The sequence below is a fragment of the Rana temporaria genome, chromosome 4 (assembly GCF_905171775.1).
Source record: "Rana temporaria chromosome 4, aRanTem1.1, whole genome shotgun sequence".
Taxonomy (NCBI): domain Eukaryota; kingdom Metazoa; phylum Chordata; class Amphibia; order Anura; family Ranidae; genus Rana; species Rana temporaria.
The window spans coordinates 129,444,756-129,465,009 of NC_053492.1; the positions used below are offsets into that span (position 1 = coordinate 129,444,756).

Below are 20,254 nucleotides of genomic sequence, written 5' to 3' on the forward strand. Positions count from 1 at the left end.
CGCGTAAAAATAGGGCCGAGTCCTATTTGACTAAGCCCAATTAAGTATGGCCGTCGTTCCCGCGTCAAATTTTTCAACTCTACGTCGTTTGCGTAAGACGTTTGTGAATGGCGCTGGACGCCATTTACGTTAACGTCTAAGCAAATGACGTCGGAGCGACGTCAGTTAGCGCAATGCACGTCGGGTAAGTTACCCGGAGCATGCGCAGTACGTCCGGCGCGGGAGCGCGCCCAATTTAAATGGGAATCGCCCATTTGTATTAGGAACGCCTTGCGCTGGACGGAGTTAAGTTACACCGCCGCAAATTTCCAGGTAAGTGCTTTGTGGATCGGCACCTAACTTGGGAGATTTGCGGCAGTGTAACTTAACTCTGAAAAGTTAAGTTGCGCTCGGCGGCTGTGGATCTGGCCCTTCAAGACTGAGGTTGAAAACCACTGCCCTAGAGGAAAAATGTACAAAAAACAGAAAAAAAATGTTTAAGGTCAAGATAATTGCACAATTCCTTTCAAAAATATGCCTGGGGGATGCCCAAAACCGGTCGGTGAAGTGGCACATTTGTGTGACATATACAACCTACTTCTAAATAAATAGAAAAAAAAAAAAACAGTTTAATGTGCTGGCAAGTGATAGTTTTGGATACAGTACTTCTAGCTGTTTGTAAACAAATGGCTGGGATTGCCTTAAGCTTTACCAGTGGTCTCCAAACTGCGGCCCTTGGTTTTCTTTTTTCAGGCCCCTGGGGCACGATATTCACCGAAACCAACGAAGGGGCACAATTCCTCACAATGACACCAACAATGGGAACCAGTGACACAAACGATGGGGCACAAATTCCTCCCACTGACATCAATGGGCCCAATTTCTACCAATGACACCAACAATATGGCACAATGACCAATAATGGGGCACAATTCCTACCAATGACACCCACGACGGGGCACAATTCCTCCCACTGACAGCAGGGCCCAATGACACCAATGATGGGGCAAAATTCCTCTCACCGTCACCAAAGATGGGTCATCATTTACTTCAACTGATGCTGGGACATTTTCTACACCCAATGGCCACAGTCTGCCTGTGCACCCCCCCCCCCCCCTTCGCCCTATAGTCTGAAGGACAGTAAACTGACCCTTTGTTTAGAAGGTTTGGATACACCTGATCTTTAACATACTCTTATCCTAGATGAAGGTTTGATACTTATATTAAAGTGGGCCCCCAAAAACACATACCAGAACCTTGTCCTTGATAGTTTGGTATGGATGTCAAGAGAGATACTTTGGGGGGGGGGGGTATAGGGTCCTCTGCAAATTCCATACCCTCACCACTTCCTTAGTGGTCATATATAGTAGCATAGCTGATAGAAAGCGGTCATATATGGTGGCATAGCGGTAGAGCACACAAACAGCCAATCTTCATTCAGAAGTTGTGTACAGACCGACCCTTGAGCCAATACCTAGCAAGCAGAGACATGCAAGAGGTATGCCCCTCTTTCCTCATTTATATAGCACTAAAACACTGCAGCTTTTCCCCATATCAATCCTCAGCACATTTATTTTTATACAAATTGTCAGACACTACATAGAAGACATCTCTTGTGATAATTAACGTAAACATATTCCATTTTTCAAATCCCTAAATCTCATGCTGTGGATCTCCCTTTACAATAAGTCTCAGTCATAATGAGCAGATCATACTCATGGCAGTCTTTCAGAATCTGGAAGTCCTTGCTGCACCTTGCACCTCCATTACTTATAATGCAAATGTGTACATAAAAAAAAAAAAAAAGTAACTAGGTAATAACTCACAACTGAAAAGGGGAGATATTTGCAAAGATAAATATAAAAGATTTGAATAGAGCAAAGTAATTTAGAGACTTACTGGTAATTTTTGTGAAGTTGGCTTTGTACGTGTCAAACATATCAGTGATGCCAAGGTTTTTCAGAGGTTCATTTAGATCAGCGTCGGCCTCCACTGTGAACCTATTGAAAGAAGAAGAAAGAAGAAGAAACCATTTGTGGTACTAGCAGGTAAACATAAGAATTATATGGTGGTAGGTTTGTGGATACACATTCCAAAATCAGCAAATTACTGTATTTATCGGCGTATAACACGCACCCCAACTTTAAGAGGGAAGTTTCAGGAAGAAAAAAAGCTTTCCACACCCCTCTATTTTCAGGGTAAAAAAGTGAGTGTTATACGCCAATAAATATAGTATATAACATAAAAAATTATAAAAAAAAAAAAACAAAAAAAACTATGAATACACAAGCAAGCTTGTATCATGTGATACTGAAAGTGAACCTGTGGCTAACCTATGGGACAATAACCACTTGTTGCCCAAACCAATTCTGACATTTCTCACATTTTTACTAGAAAATTACTTAGAACCCCCAATTATTATATAATTTCTGAAAGCAAAGGCCTTGGGATGGTTGTTGCAATTCTTTATGTCGCACAATATTTGCAAAGCAAATTTTCAGAAAAAGGAAGGAAGGAAGGAAAGAAAAAAATTAAAAAAATAAAGAAAGGAGGAAAGAAAGGAGGAAAGAAAGAAGGAAAGAAAGAAAGAACCTTCAAGGGTTTGGATCACTTGCTGTCTCAGGGGTAGTTACAGAAGTACCCCCAAAAAAGAGCAAGTTCAGGTTTTTATTCAAACCTCTTTGTGATCCCAAAACCAAAATGGAGACGTCAGACCCATCCCGGATCCAAGATCTCTAAAACGATTTCTGAACATTCGCCATTTCCGAATGTAAACGAGTCGATCCGTGGTCGCCACCCTACAAGGTGGAGAATTCAGGACGTCCATAGACAGCAAGGACGCATATTTACATGTACCCATCCATCCTGTGCACCAAAGATTCCTAAGGTTTGAACGGTGGAACAACGCCACTTTCAATTTGTGGCCCTACCCTTTGGGGTAGCTACCACGCCTAGAGTATTTACAAAGGTGCTAGCTCCTCTGTTGGCAAATCTGAGGACATAAGGCATAGCGGTAACAGCCTATCTGGATGATCTACTTGTGATCAATCAGTGGCAGGATTGGATCACACTGTGCTCACTACGGTAAAATACCTGTAGCATTTAAGATGGATTGTAAACCTAAAACAATCCTTTCTACAAACCCAAAGAAGGGTAGAGTATCTGGGCATGAACATAGACACAGCCCAAAGCAGGGTATTCCTGCCAGAGCCAAAGATACAGTCTCTGAAAGACCTGATCCACAAGGTCAGGGCAAAGAGGGGGCCGTCTATTCGCCTTTGCATTAGGCTATTAGGAAAGATGGTAGCCTCGTTTGAGGCTGTCCCCTACGCCCAGTTGCATTCGAAACTACTTCAAAGCAGTATCCTTACTGCCTGGAACAAAGATCCAAGCTCTGGATTTACCCATGCATCTGTCTCCACAAGTACGCCAAAGCTTCAACGCTTGGCTTCAACTGATGGCTAAAGACCGAAAACTTGCGGAAAGGAAGATCCTTTCTCCCAGTCACCTGGAAGGTGGTGTCTACGTATGCCAGCCTATCGGGCTGGGGAGCAGTATTCGAAGAAGCCTCAGCCCAGGTAACCTGGGCCAAGACGAAGAGAGTCTGCAATATATCTAGCCCTCAGAACCTGGACACACAGGTTACAGGGCTACCCGGTTCGGATTCAATCCGATAATGCTACTGCAGTAGCCTACATCAATTACCAAGGAGGCACCTACAGTCAGGGTGCTCAGAAGGAGGCGATTTTAAATTTGGCATGGGCAGAAGATTATGTTCCTTGTCTTTCTGCAATCTTCATCCCAGGGATAGAAAACTGGCAAGCGGACTACATGAGTCGCCAGCAGCCATCACCAGGAGAGTGGTCTCTCTACCCCAATGTCTTTCAGGCCAGATGCCAGAAATGGGGGACCCCGTGTGTACACCTGCTAACTTCCAAGGTCAACAAGAAGTTGAACAACTTTGTGTCCAGGACGAGAGATCCTCTAGCCTACAGAACGGATGCTCTAATAATTCCCTGGAATCAGTTCCCACTGATCTATAAATGGAATAAGGCTGTTGTGCAAAATATAAAAACACAAATAATCATATAGTGACCAAAAACATATATATGGAGTGACCAAAAAATAAATATAAATATAAATATAAATGAAGTGCTAAAAGTGTTCAAATAGGTCAAATGGTGTAAAAACAAGTAATAAAGTCCATGAATGAAGTGGCAGTCAACACTGCTAAAGGATAAGAATAGATGTCCACCAATCCCAGAGGAATGAGAAACTGCACCAAAAAGACTTCAATCTGGTCTCCCAGAACTCTCACCTCACCAATGGATCAAATTAGCAGTACAATCAGAGATGTATCCACATGTATACACTATCCCACGGACTTCTGGAGTGTCTCACGGTCCAGATAGCAAAAGCCTTAATGAGTCTCCCTTCAGTACCTAAAAAGGACTCTGTACCCGGGAACAAAGGGGCAGAAGAGAGGGCCTCCAATAGTGTGGTATTAAAGCTTATGAAGCATTTATTACAATAAAAATGCGCTTACATGCGAAAAATAAAACGAGTGCATCAACCATAGACCGTGGCGTTCTCAGTGCAGTCTCACGTCACTCCTGGTGTACGTCTGTCCACGGCCAATCCCTTACGCGTTACGACACAGTCACGTGTCTTCATCTGGGGAACCTGATTGGTCGTGCCGCCTGAGTATTTATGTATGCAGGCCGGAAGTCTGCTGGCCGCCATTTTCTTGAAGCCCATCGCTTCAATACTGATCAGCCATAGCGAGGTTATTGCAAATAGCAAAGAATAACAAAAAAATAACGCACAAACCAGGAATTTGAAATAAAGTAGTAGGATGGAACATTTCTACTTAATCAATGGCATGTGTCAATATCTGGTATTGCAGACCATATCGATCCTTGCAAACAACATATATAATGGCATTGAGTAAAATCCATTATAAAATAGAACGAATAAGACACAGTGCTATGGGCACGGTTGTAAACATCCCACGCTCACCTTGCTGATAAGGCCATATACTATACTATACTATACTATATTAAAAGCAGTATTAAACAAATCAAAATATACTATTGCAGCTTATCAATTGTTAAATGTGGTGGCCACATTCCCTTTTCCAGTCTTTCACTTTTTGTTTCACCTTTTGTTAGAAAACTTCCTGGCTTAAGGTGTCTCCACTCCAATGGAGGAGCAATGAAGACACCTTTGGACGGCAGCATTTTCATTTTGGGAAAAGGGAAGTGAAACTAAAATCTCCTGCCAACACTTCTTAAAGCGGTCCTCCACCCTAAAGTGGAGTCCCGCTGATCGGAACCCTCCCCCCCTCCGGTGTCACTTTTGACACCTTTCAGGGGGGAGGGGGGTGCAGACACCTGTCTAAAGACAGGTATTTGCACCCACTTCCGGCCACACGATACGGGCGAAAGACGGGCATTCCGTCACATCCCGTCTGTCGCCCGTTGTGTGCTGGGAACACTCGGCTCCCAGCACACAGCGTGTGAGCCAATCGGCGGGCGCAGCGCGACTCGCGCATGCGCCGTAGGGAACCGGGCAGTGAAGCCGCAGCGCTTCACTTCCTGGTTCCCTCAGCGTGGATGGCGGGGGGAGCAGCAGAGTGACGAGCGATCGCTCGTGCTCTGCTGCGATCGGCGCTGGACTCCAGGACAGGTAAGTGTCCTATTATTAAAAGTCAGCAGCTGCAGTATTTGTAGCTGCTGACTTTTAATATTTTGTTCCCATGGCACATCCGCTTTAAGCAGTTACAGCACCAGTTAAAGGGGTTGTAAAGGAAATAATATTTTCCCCCTAACTAGCTTCCTTTACCTTAGTGCAGTCCTCCTTCACTTACCTCATCCTTCGATTTTGCTTTTAAATGTCCTTATTTCTTCTGAGAAATCCTCACTTCCTGTTCTTCTGTCTGTAACTACACACAGTAATGCAAGGCTTTCTCCCTGGTGTGGATAAAGCCTCTTGAGGGGGGAGTGGGCGAGCAGGAGTGTCAGGATGCCCACTAACACAAAGCTCCTTTCTCGATCTGCAAAGTAGAGTGTCCTGACACTCCTGCTCGCCCCCCCCCCCTCAAGAGGCTTTCTCCACACCAGGGAGAAAGCCTTGCATTACTGTGTGTTGTTACAAACAGAAGAACAGGAAGTGAGGATTTCTCAGAAGAAATAGGGACATTTAAAAGCAAAATCGAAGTACGAGGTAAGTGAAGGAGGACTGCACTAAGGTAAAGGAAGCTAGTAAGGGAATGTTTTACCTTTACAACCACCTTTAAACCCCACCCACCCATTGGGATAAATAATTTACATAAATTATTAAAAGCTGATCATTGTAAAACACCCCTGTTACTATTAAAAATAGTTTAGCTGAACCCTATAACTGCCACTTCACCTTTGCCATGCTCCAGCTTCCTATATGTGTCAATGCTGTCAATCATAGTCACAGTGCCATAATTTGCCAATTATCTGCTAATTTCTCCTCCACAAAGTCAACTGTGACCTATCCCAAACATGTTCGTAACCCAGTTTGGGTCCCGACCCTAGATTAAGAAACACTACTACACAGGGAAAAGTTTGCAAGGGTCACAACACCATTGAGTTGTAAATGCCAACAGCACAAAAAAGTCCCTAATGCATAAAACAGTATACAGCACAATGGTGGCAGATGTTTGCAAATACCAAAGAGGTAGTCTGCCCATCTCATGACATGCAAACAAACCTCTTCAAACACAAATAGTATTATTGTAGAATCCATTCATACTGGAATAGAAAAGCCAACATGGTCTAATACAAAAGTAGAGGTCCTTGTATGAACAAGAGAGAGAGCGCGCGCGAGAGCACAGGTAAGCAGTGTAGACTAGAAATGGGAAAATATGACTTTTTCACATTATTATAGGCCAGTAATGGTACTGAACTACATTTGATTCTCCCTCCCTGTCTTAGTGGGATAATCTGCCTGTGGCTTTTTGTTAAAAATCAGCAAACCACCATATCCCTCCATACAATATTGAGCCTCAGGGGGTATGTTTATTTCATAAAGTGACATTTGAGACAAAACAACAGTGATAGGCTAGTAGGAATATCAAGGAGAGCAGAGGAGGAAGATCAGTTCATGAAGTGGAGAAATCAGCCCCCGAGACACTGCAGAAAAGTATATAACAGTTGTGTAGGCATGTGCTGGAATGGTAGTGCTATAGTCTGTTCAGTAATGAAAGGGTACAGACGTTTTCTTTGTTTGCTTCCAGACTCCCCATAAACTCTCCTACTGAAATCTCAATAAGACCCAAGATGGTCAAAATCTGGCCTGCCCCCCTCCCTAGGGAGGCCAACTTGCTTGTACTTTACTGGCCTGGCCAGTAAAAAGGAGACTTAAAGTCAACGTTTTAAGAAAGCAGAGTTCTTTTATTAGGTGCTCTTGACCTTTACTGGACCTCCTCCTTATCTGCATCTGACATTTGTCCAAGTTCCACACCAAGCTGCTTCAAGCCACTTTTGCATTTCCATTGATTTTCATGGAGTGAAAGACAGTTCTGCAATAAACCAAAGCCCATGTATACAGACCCCTAATTGTTACCATCCTTACTAAAAATGCATTAAGCATCTGTCAAGCACTTACTTTGGTAAAACGAGCTGGACTCTCTTCGGTGTCATGGTCATCCAACTCTGCAAGGTTTTCGTACTGATGTGAGGGATAATTGCAGAGAGAGGGGTATTTTCATCAGTGGGCAGTGCAACCATCATACTGACACTTCCACCGTGATAAGGCAGCTCTATTACATTGTACCACAGGCCACTAGGAGTACTGGCTGACCCTGTATTTTTTCATACAAAAAAAAAAAAAGAAGAAGAGGGTTATAGCCTCAGATTGAGAGGTGCCAATATGCATTTCTTACTCGCCATTAGCAACAATAAATTCTCTAGCATAAATAAATCCCTCAGAACCATTAAACCCCCCAGTAACAATAGACCCTGCAGCAGCTACAATAGACCCCTCTTCATCTAAAATACATTTGCACAATCTGCAAGCCAGTTCAGGTAGGGGTAGAAAATAAAAGGAATATTGTCTGCAGCAAATATCCATAGTATTTGCTGTAGTGAATAACACAGGCAGCCAGGACTTAGGAGTTGCTACTGGCAACACTCATTTGCTTCCTGTTCTTCTGTCAATTTATTGAGAGACAGGAGTCCAACTAGAGTGTGGGATGCAGTCAGGGATGGACTGGCCATTGGGACTACAGGGAGTTTCCCGGTGGGCCGATGGCTCAGTGGGCCGGTTATAGTGACAGCGGCCTGGGAGTTTCTCACTTCTGCCTAATCTTGTCCCATAAGGGGGGCAATGAACTGATTCTTTGCCCCGGCAGAAATAATGTCTAGCTGCCCCACTGGTACTGCCTATAAGAGTACCAGTACCAGCCGTTCTACTCTAATAAAGTAAAACGGCTAGTGAAGGGGGAGAGGGGGCTTGGTTGGCTGGGGAGGGGGTGCGGGAGTTGTCCGGCCGCCATGGGAGAGGCCTGTCAAAGTGGGCCAGTCTGGATGAAGTCCAGGGCCAAATTTTTGTCCCAGTCCAGCCCTGGATGCAGTGGACCCATCTCATATCAGGAACTGCCCTACTATTTTACCGTTAGTTGAAAGTGTTGTAATGTGGTTAAATATTACAAAAACATGTAAGCTGCTGTTTGGGGACTATGTCTATGAAGGGAATATGGAAAATATTTCTGAAAATTAAGAATGAATGGAATGGCCAAATGAATGTGGAATGAGAAAGTGGTTTTATTGTGTTTAACCACTTAACCCCCGGACCATATTGCTGGTCAAAGACCAGAGCACTTTTTGCGATTCGGCGTTGCATCGCTTTAACTGACAATTGCGCGGTCGTGCGACGTGGCTCCAAACAAACAAAATTGGTGTCCTTTTTTTCCCCACAAATAGAGCTTTCTTTTGGTGGTATTTGATCACCTCTGCGGCTTTTAGTTTTTTGCGCTATAAACAAAAATAGAGCGACATCTTTGAAAAAAATGAATATTTTTTACTTTTTGCTATAATCAATATCCCCCAAAAATATAAAAAAAAAAAAAAATGTTTCCTCAGTTTAGGCCGATACGTATTCTTCTACATATTTTACAAAAAAAAAAAAAAAATCGCAATAAACGTTTATGGATTGGTTTGCGCAAAAGTGGCGCACACGCACCCCTAGTGGCCGCTTCGCGAGGCGACGTAGAGCTACAGGCTCTCGCTCAGGGGAGCCGACCTGCCGCCGTATAATTTCGGCGGCTGGTCGGTAACTAGTTAATGAATTCAAAAGGTATTATTTGATTAGTAAAAGTATCTTAACAGGCGTCCCCCTTCGAGCGCCTCTGTATGGCCCGGGAGGCTGTCCCCCATGCCATCTCTGTGCTATATGCCCTGATATACTCCCTACGGGAGGATGGGAAGCCCAGGTTCATAAGGGAGTGGGAAAGAGACCTGCAACACAACTTCACTAAGCCGCAGCTGGACCACCTATACAGACTAACGCACTCGAGCACGGTTGATACAAGGATGCAAGAAAATAGCTACAAGGTCCTCACCAGATGGTATAGGGTCCCAACTAGACTTGCTCAGATATACTCCTCCCTTTCGGATGCATGTTGGCGGGAGTGCGGCCAGAGGGGCACCTTCCTGCACATTTGGTGGGAGTGCCCCAAACTGTGCCCCTTCTGGCAGGATGTACATGCCCAGGTCAAATTGATCTTGGATGTGGCGCTTCCGGACTCTCCCTTTGAGTCCCTGCTTCACTTCCCTACGGTCCCGGTCAGCCAATATTGCAAATCTGCACTGCCCCATTTGCTCAATGCGGCCAGACGGCTGATTCCGATACATTGGAAGACGCCCACAGTACCGACCCGCGGGTGTGTATGGTGAACAAAATTATGGAGGCAGAGAAGTGGATGGCGCAGTGCAAAGACAAATACGATAAATTCTACTCCATATGGGCGACTTGGATACACTATGTAGGACCTGAGGAGCTGCCTGTGCCTGGGCCCCCCCAGGGGGTGTCCCCCTCTGGAAGGGGGCCCAGGGCAGGAGGGGGGAGTGCCGCTGGGGACCCTGATGATGCTGCAGTGGGCTGTTAGAGCCATAATGGAAACTCTATAGTTTATTTAATGCCTTTTTGATGTTGATGCACATGTACCGGAAGTTACCCCCTCCCCTTTCCCCCTTTCCCCTCCCTTACTGTATGAGTCCCCCCTTTTTTTTTTTTTTTTTTTTTCCCTTCCTTAGTTCCCCCATGGCATGAGGGTCCGAGGCGCAGAGGCCTGTTTTTGATTATCCTGACAGACGGAGGGACTTACCTCCTTTCCGGGGTGGGCTTAGGTGGTGCGGGTGGGTAGATCCACTATGGTTATAGCTCAGAACATGTCCTACATATGCTGTTCACTATTCCCCAGGCCGCGCCTCCAGGCGCAGGCACGCCCCGGAGACATTTTTTTTTTGCCACATATGCTTCGCTTGACAGCCCGGGACAGGATCCCTATTGACATGCCAGGGGACTGTTACATTGCCTGTATTCTAATTGCTGGGCCATGTTGGCCGACATTACAACTGTATGTTTGTTTTTCCTATGCAAAAACTTTTTTGAAAATAAAGATTATATAAAAAAAGTAAAAGTATCTTAAGTAAGTGTTTGTCTCATATTGTGTTTCTTGTTCTGGGAATAGGGGTTATTAGGCCCATGTTCCTGATGATATATATTTCCCTAAAAGTTTGGGGATAAATTAAAATTGATAATGGGATTTTGGTAAAAAAAAAAAAAAGAGAAATTAAAGAGAAATGTTTGAAGAGTTACTGAAATTAAGTAACCAGGATCAAAATACATTGCTGCATATATTGAGTCCATGAGGTACTAAAATATGATGGGAAAGTTTGTTTGAATAACAGCCAGAGTGACTATTCTGGATATTTACCTTTTGAATTTCCAGAGTGTCAATCGTGAAGTGTTAATGATGTAATGTTATTTATCCATCAATTCTTTGTTTGTTGCTAATGATCAGATATATTTGCAAAGTTGGGAGGCTGACTTCTGAGTCAGAATATGTGTTTGGGTAAAATGTTCTGTAAGAGCCGGTTCACACTGGGGCGACTTGGGATCCGACTTGAAGTCGTCTCAAGTCGTCCCAAGTCGGGCTGTCGAGAAAAACAATGCAAGTGAATGGGAGCGGTGTTAATACACACGACTCGAGTCGCTCCGACTTCAAAAGAAGTTCCTGTACTACTTCAATCCGACTTGTAGGCGATTTGTACCCATTGATTTCAATGGAAGTCGTCTCCAAGTCTGATCCAAGTCTTAACTGAAGCGACTTTCCAGGAAGATAACATAATTTCTCAGGCAAACCTCTCCCTCCCCTAGAGCTGATTGTTGTTTGATTGGCCACTGGAAAGTCTCCTGTCCTGGAGACGACTTCAAGTTGTGTTGTAAATCGCCCCAGATCGCCCTGTGGTTCAAGTCGTGTCGGAGTCGCCTCTGAAAGTCGTGCTGGAAGTCATGTCTCCCTAGTGTGAACCGACTCTGAAGACCTTTGAGTCCACTTGGGTCCGGAAAAATAAATAAATAAATAGTAAACTAAAAAAAAAAAAAAAAAAAAGTGTTTAAGTTCTGCTAAAGTCCTGCTAAAATACTGGATTGGAAGAAAAAAAAAATGTTTGAATCTATATAATGAAGACTGTTGCAGAGAAACATTTTTATTTCTGCATGCTTCACTTAGGTTTGAGTTAATGAGGAATATTGTTTTTAATACCTACAATGGTTAAAGGGGTTGTAAAGGAATTACTTTTTTTCCCTAAATAGCTTCCTATACCTTAGTGCAGTCCTCCTCCACTTAGCGCATCCTTCGATTTTGCTTTTAAAATGTCCTTATTTCTTCTGAGAAATCATCACTTCCTGTTCTTCTGTCTGTAACTACACACAGTAATGCAAGGCTTTCTCCCTGGTGTGGAGAAAGCCTCTTGAGGGGGTAGGGGGGGCGAGCAGGAGTGTCAGGACGCCCACTAACACACAGCTCCTTTCTCTATCTGCAAAGTAGAGAGTGTCCCGACTTGCCTGCCCGCCCCCTCAAGAGGCTTTCTCCACACCAGGGAGAAAGCCTTGCATTACTGTGTGGAGTTACAGACAGAAGAACAGGAAGTGCGGATTTCTCAGAAGACATAAGGACATTTAAAAGCAAAATCGAAGAATAAGGGGAGTGAAGGAGCACTGCACTAAGGTAAAGGAAGCTATTTAGGGGATTTTTTTCCCCCCCTTTTACAACCCCTTTAAGGCCTAAATTGATAAGGTAGATTCTGTGATTATTCATGTTGGATGAGGAATCGCTCCAGCCAGCATTCATCCCTAGCGCCATGCACATGAATAAATGTCCACCCCATTACTCATATGCTACCCTATACCCCATCTGGGTGAAGAGAGGACTACAGTTTTTACATGGAAATCTTCATTGTTCATCTTTGCTGTTCAAAATGTCATGGGAGGTGCTGAGATGAGTAAAGACGGACTCCTGCTGGAAAATATTCCTGAAATGGCACCTTTAGGGCTAGCTAAATGATGCACGCCCAAGGTCTAAGAAATTCCAGTGAGCATCACAAGGGAGAGAGATCCAGGTACACCAGCCCACCGCAAACCTTAGGAATTTTTGGTGAGCGGGAAATATCGGCGAATTCAGATATGCATCCTTGTCTATTGATGCCAGGAATTCTCCTCTCTGAAGGGTGGAAACTGAGCAAACAGACTCCATGCGGAAGGAGCGAATGTTCAGAAACTGATTCAGACCCTTTAGATCTAGGATAGGTCCGACATCCCCATTTGGTTTTGGAACCGTAAACAGGTTTGAATAGAATCCTGACCCTCTGGAGTCAATTCCAAGATTACCCCTTGGGACAACAGGTGTTCCAAGGCCAGTAGTAGAGGCCTTATTTTTTCTGGAAATTTTAGGGGTCTGTTTAGACTTTGAAGCCCAAGTCCTTTTTTGCCCTTGGGCTTGGCTCTGGGCTTTTCCCTAGGGTTAGACTGGGGCGGCTGTCGCCACTGCCTGGAGACTGAGGCTCCAGGGGCTGGAGAAAGAGTATGTTTAAATGAGGAACGCTTACTCTTTCTTTTAACCGGCAATAGGGTAGACTTGCCTCCGGTAATCTTTTGGATGCATTTATCCAGGTCATCTCCAAACAGGCGCTCACCCCCAAAGGGGAATGCTGCCAAGTATTTCTTGCAGGAAGCTTTGGCCTCCCAATGTTTTAACCAAAGGGACCTGCGCATGTGTACCTGCAGGAGATTCAAGCAAGATGCTTGCTGAACAGAGTCTATAATCGCATCAATCGCAAAGCACAAGGCCTTAGGAAGGTCCTCATAAACCTCAATCTCCTCAGAAGGGAGGAGGTTAATCATCTGCTTCATTTGTTCCTTGAGGAACCGACATACACCAATGGCTGCAACAGCAGGTTGCACTACAGGCCTAGCAATGGCAGAGGAGGCTTTTAATAGAGATTCCAGCTCCTTATCAGTTGGATCCTTGAAACCCTGCGCGTTGTCAATAGGACAGGTCAGGCTTTTGCTTGCACAAGAAATAGCTGCATCAATAGCAGGTACCCCCCATTTTTTGGTGAAACCTTCCTCCATAGGATAAAGGAGGGAAAACTGCTTAGGAGGAGAAAACAGTTTGTCTGGGTGAACTCAGTCATCATACATCAGTTTATCCAGCAAGGGATGAACTAGAAAGGAGCATGCAGCCTGCAGGGATTTCCGAGATCCAAAGAGGAAACAGAGGGCCTAGATGCTTCAACAGGAGGCAATTTGTAAGTGGCACGCATCATCTCTGCATAATATTGCACCTGCATCTTTAGCGACTGAGAAGTCGCAGGAAACCTTTCATCCTCTGAGTCCTCAGACTGCACATGATCCTCATCTCCAGAGTGTGATTTTTCACTCTCAGAAGGCTCATCCAATGAGAGAGCCAAAGCAGATAAAGGGGATCTACCCAGTGTTCTGCTATTTCTCAAGGAGGTTGCGACAATATTAGCAAACCTTCCTTCCAGACCAACCATAGCCACATTTAAAGCGCCCTCAGTGACATATACAGAAGCTGCCATAGGAGAGGCTGCAAAACCAGACAGGGGCTCATCTTGTGAGGCTGCCATCAGGCTAACAGAGGGGGATGGTAAACTGCAGGCAAGCTCAGAATCCTTAGCCGTTCGTGGGGGATTTTCTGGTGCCTTTTTATTTGCCCTAGACCCTCTTCTAGGAGACATAGTCCTTACTGCAAAGCAAAGGTACTATCTACAATATATAAATGCAATCACTGTTGTGCTATAGTCTTACAATACACAAACATATCAGCTCACTGCACAACCTGATGCAGAGTAGGAGTCTTGGGTATGCCTGGTTCAATCCACAGCGATGCTTACAGCCCACAGCTCCGTGTCCATGCTGCTTACAGAAGGCTCTGGCGTGCCGGGCTTTTGAACCAGCCTCTTGGCGCCTGCACACAGGTATCCTGCACTTAGCACGGACACTGCAATCACTTTGGGCCCTCCACCTATCCATGTCTCCACCTATCAGAAACAATAGTTTTTGGCGCAAATGATCGTTTCCGCAAACGATTGCCTCCGGTGCACAAACGATCATTTCTTGCGCGAACGATCGTTTCCGGTGCACACACGATTGTTTTGGTGCGAACGATTGTTTCTAGCGTGCGCGCGCATGGTGGCCCGTAGGAGACGAGGAAGTGGGGGAGAGATTACCAAGGGGCATCTGAGGACCCCTGAATCCGTTTGTGGCAGAGAGTGCAGCTTAAGGAGGGGAGTGGTGTTCATTATGACTGACTTCACTGAGCATGTGTATCCTGTAAGAAAAACACCAGGTTTTACTTACTCCCTCCAGTGGTGAAAACCAGGAAAGACATCCTACTCCAGGAAGAGAATATATAAATATAAAAAAATATCTCTCTCTTACCTTATCCACGCCGCAGGAAAGCTACCAAAGTAGTTCCAAAGTTCACCCATCACGGGGGGCAAGTTGTGCCAACCTTCAGGTTTACATAGGATTTTAGTAGAGAAAACCTCATACCTGGACCTGTAGAAAGCTCTGCCAGAAACTTTTCGTGCCACGTATGTATTAGTACACCAAAGTCTGGATCCCAGAGCCCAGACCTCCGCAGAGAGACATTACAGGCAAACCTTGTTTCTTCTCAACACAAGGCCCGGGTACCAACCATCTTAGGCCTTTGATATCAGCCTGAGTAATGGATCCGGTTATAGCTCCTAGGTCTCCGCAGCCAGACCATCAAAAGAGCATTTTTCTTCTTAGCACATGTTGAACGTGACCAACCACCTTAACACTGGCGAAAAAACTGAGGCACTCGCCATTTGGGAGGGGTTATATAGGGGAGGAACTCTATTCTAATTGGGTTTAACAGTGTCCAATCATCTGTGGTGACTGCATAACCCATTAAGTAATTAAGTCTGTCTCGTGATGTATGATCAAGAAATAATAATGATCTAGGACTACAAATGACAAAATACACATATGTAAACATACTGTAAATATTAGGGAAATATATATATATATATATAATTTATTTATTTAGGTAACACATAATTTAATGTTTGAGAAAAAAAAAAAGTCTATACCAAATAAAAAATACCCACCACTCCTGAACAGGGAAAGCTGGGTCAGCATTGGTACTTGAGAAGTCTTGCCATCTGGTCCATGGAAAGTTTGTTTTTTTGTGTTTTCAGGCTGGAAACGAGATTTCCAAAGTCCCTTGAAATACAGTGCATTGACTACAACTAACCTGGTCAGGGAGCTGTCCAATAAATCAGCGGACAACAGGTTGTCGATCATGCCTACAAGACATAAATAGATTGCATTAAGATTAAAAGGATTACCAAATAGAATGCATACAAGATGGCACTGTCTATACTAAAAAAAAAAAAAAAAAAAAAAAAAATACTATGGATCTAGGACAGCAGATAATAAAAAGGTGTCACATGCACTGCATACAGTCCCAAACAGGAACAGATTATTAGGTAAACAAAACCTATTGCAAGGTGTGCTGGGAATTAGCCTTTTTTTTCTTCCTGCAAAAAATGTGTGACAAATTTCCTTTAGTTAAAAGGTATATTTCAGAATACCACTGAATGAGAAAGAACAGTTACCCTTTTTGCCTCGGTGCACGATTGTCTTGGCCACAGCCTGTAACATTGTTCAGATCCTACCAGCCAAAATCTTCCCACTAGCCATGCCTGCATAGTAATTCCTGGCATGCTTCCAGGGCCGATCCTAGGGTCACAGACGCCTGGGTGCAGAAATATTGCTGGCCCCCCTACATGGGCATGGTCATCTTACTAACTCCTTCCCTTCACAAACGTGTCCCCCATCAGAGCCCCCCACCCCCAAGCAGGTGTCCCCCATCAGAGCCCCCCAAGCAGGTGTCCCCCATCAGAGCCATCCCACAGGTGTCCCCCATCAGAGCCCTCCCCATTGTACATTCACATCAGTCCCTACCCTCAAGGAGCTTACACTCCAAGGTTCCCAACTAACATTCATATACTGGGGCCAATTTTAGACAGAATACCAGGGCTTTTTTTCTGGGGGAACTCAGTTCCACCACCTCTGGCTCAGACCCTTTGGTGCCCGCTCACCACAATCACTTGCAAACACAGAAGTCTGGTTTCTGTGTTTACAAGTGACAGCTCTGCACTCTGTGTGTAACCCCCCCCTGAACTCTGTACTCCGTATGTAATGCAATCATGGTATTTAATGCACCTTTAAGACCCTTCTACTGTTTGTGAAATCTGAACGGGTCATGGTTGAGTTCCTGCACCCATTTTCTGAGAAAAAAAAAGCTCTGCAGAATACATTTAACCTACGAGCATGTCTTTGGAGTGGAGAACATGCAAACTCCAGGCAGGTCGTGACCTGGTTGGGATTCGAACAAGTGACCCTTTTTAATGCTAGGTGAGAGTGCTACCCACTACACCACTGTGCCGACACACACACACACACAAAATTTGATTTGCACTGTAAATAGGACATGAAATTCCAGGTTACTAACAAGCTTCTTTATTTTTCCATACTTAGCATTTAATCCAGCTGTCCCCTGTAAAAAAAAGACACTAGCAGAACATCTAAAAGAGATACTCACCCTTTGTTTCATTCTTTACCCACTGGTTGATCATAGCAGCAGCTGTGTATCTGTCCTGGAAGTCAACATTTCTTACATGGCTCTGAAAAATCTCTCTATTCTTGCAGACAAAGGCATCGTCCATCTTGAATCCATTGTTGGCAAACACAGCATTGGCTGTGGTGACAATGTCCTTATTCTTCTTTGCTACTATCGCCTTGTTGATTCGCTTTAGTATTTTTCCAACCACTGCACACGACAAAAACACATACATATTTATTAACATAAGACATGTTTGCAAAAAAATAGAAAGGTAAAATCTAACAGAATATAATTTCTATTTTGTAGATTACCATTTATGAACATTGTTTTTTTCACCTTTAAAAAGAGTAACTCCACTTTTGTTGAGAAAAACACAAAACAAATGTATGTATGTATGTATATATATATATATATATATATATATATATATATATATATATATATATATATATATATATATCCCCCTCTGGGTGATCCATGTACATTACAAGGATTTTAACAAACTATGTTGCAGAATCCTACCTTTTGTTGGGCCCCTTTCACACAGGCTTTCCGATCAGGTTCGCCTGTCAGTTTTCTTAGGCGGACCCGATCGGACGCTCCATTCACTCCGATGGTTACACCCGCTTCTATCCGATCCTGTCCATGAAATCCAGGTAGATAGTGGCCCTATTTTTCCATCTGTCTGGCAGATCAGATGAAAACAGACAAGCGGCCCATTTTTATCTGATCTCCCCATAGGAGTGGGGCCCCGACAGGTCCATCTCTGCACAGTGACCTGTCATCCGCCCGCCCACTGAGCAAAGCGGCGCCCGCCGGGTGGGCTGCCAATGTAATAGAACCCTTATTTTGAGGAAATCCCTGGGTTTGTGTCTGTGAACATGTGGAAAAATGAGTCTAATGGGAGTGGTTTCATAAACAAACCAGCTGCAGCACCTGCAGGGCACTAATGAAAGTGGATTTATCCTTTAAAATATGCCGATATATATATTGTAATCAATTAATATAGCCATGAAAATATTTGACTGAAACATTTCTCTTCCCGTTCCAGCGTATTTTAATATGATTTCTTTTGGAATAATGGTAAAAATCTTGTATCTCATAAAACAAGATCTGCTTTTGGCAAACTTGGATTTCAGTAGTATAATATATTTGAAAATATGGGTGAACTGACGTAAATTTTTACCACATTAAAGAAATAATTATTAAAGTCCAAGTCAAAATTAATTCAATTTGGATAGAGTAAGGAAGGGTTTGAGAGCCTCTGGCAGCCCACTACTAGCCCCGATAAAGGGTGTACAGATCCCCAAAGGGAATCTTTATAAAAAGTTTAAGACATAGGCACTGCCCCTTCCTGATTAAGTGGGGTGCTTGCATTTCTTTGGTTGTCATCTCACATACAATATTTACAAAAAAAGGGCAGCATTTGCCAACACACAAGCACCTAATTTCTCAAATCGACAAACCCATAAACACCTTGTTAAAATAGCGAGGAAGGTGTTAAGATTTAACAATAGATTTATCCTAGTCTTTGACTTCCCATCCAAGTTATGACTGTACCCCTCATTACCCAAATAACCATCACAGGAAAATAAAAAAGAAAGTTTAGTTTAGGGGGGAGTTGAGCAATTAGGACTATTAGTTTCTGTCTGTGACTGCATGGGAATATGTCCCCTCACTCCCTATTCGTTTTTGTTCAGGAAATTTGTTAAAATACCCTAGACAGGTACACATAGCAATTTAACCACTTAAGGACCGGACCAATATGCTGCCTAAAGACCCAAGGGGTTTTTACAGTTCGGGACTGCGTCGCTTTAACAGACAATTGCGCGGTTGTGCGACGTGGCTCCCAAACAAAATTGGCGTCCTTTTTTCCCCACAAATAGAGCTTTCTTTTGGTGGTATTTGATCACCTCTGCGGTTTTTATTTTTTGCGCTATAAACAAAAATAGAGCATTTTTGGGACCATTGTCATTTTCACAGCAAAAAATGCATTTAAATTGCATTCTTTATTGTGAAAATGACAGTTGCAGTTTGGGAGTTAAACACAGGGGGCGCTGTAACATTTAGGGTTCACTTTGTGTGTGTTTACAACTGTAGGGGGGTGTGGCTGTAGGACCGACATCATCGATCGAGTCTCCCTAATAAAAGGGATCACTCGATCGATGCGCCGCCATAGTGAAGCACGGGGAAGCCGTGTTTACATACGGCTCTCCCCGTTCTTCAGATCCGGGGAGCGATCGCGACGGGGCGGCTATAAACGAATAGCCGCGCCGTCGTCCCGGATCGCTCCCCGAGGCTTACCGACCGCCGCATGTACCGGGGGGGGGGTCCCGATCGGACCCCCGACCCACGTCAAGCAGAGGACGTACCGGTACGTACATGTGCCTGTCCGTGCCATTTTGCTGACGTATATGTACATGAGGAGGTCGGCAAGTGGTTAAACCTGACAAGGGTTCTAACCCATCCCCCACAATATCCAAAACCAAAAACATTTTGAGCCGACTTAAACTTCAAATATTTCTACTCTATAAAAGTGAAGGATGCTATGGGAAACTTTCATTTTGTGCTACTTTTAAAAATATTGGACTAAACTCCATACAGTATAAGAGGAATAATTATATATATTTATTTATTTATTTATTAGTAGTGTGGTACCCCAGGGGTGTGGTGACCCAGGGTTTTCAACTGGACTGGTTGAGGGGCTCCAGAGAGCTTGCAGTTTACAGAGGAAACTGACATTCCAGTTTCCTCAATTGTTAATAAAATCCCCAGTCCTGGGTTCAGGCATTAGAGCTGATCAGCACACTGATTGTGCAGGTGTGTGTGGGCCCGATAGGAGACTCAGGACCAGCATTTTGGGCTCAACCCTCCCGAGGAGTCCAGGTTTGGAAGGGGGAACTCAGAGTGCAGGTGTGCACTGAAGTGGCTAGAGAAGCTGGAGAGTGCAGAGGTGCACTGTGAAACCCCAGAGACCTGAGTCTAAGGTTGCTGACAGGAGTCAGGAGAGCTCAATGCTGGAGCCTGAGCAGTTGTGCTACTGCTGACAAGAGCCAGGTG

The 20,254-nt window shown here is 44.2% G+C and overlaps 1 protein-coding gene across 1 annotated transcript in view; it reads right to left on the reverse strand.

The window, feature by feature from the left end:
• SERPINE2 (serpin family E member 2) overlaps positions 1–20,254 on the reverse strand; it is a 101,184-nt gene that overhangs the window by 16,737 nt on the left and 64,193 nt on the right. The window contains exons 3-6 of the mRNA XM_040349050.1: positions 17,174–17,401; positions 15,675–15,872; positions 7,618–7,813; positions 1,879–1,979 (exon numbers count right to left, since the gene is read on the reverse strand). Of these exons, the coding sequence (XP_040204984.1) occupies positions 1,879–1,979; positions 7,618–7,813; positions 15,675–15,872; positions 17,174–17,401 (723 nt within the window). The remainder of the gene's footprint in view (positions 1–1,878; positions 1,980–7,617; positions 7,814–15,674; positions 15,873–17,173; positions 17,402–20,254) is intronic.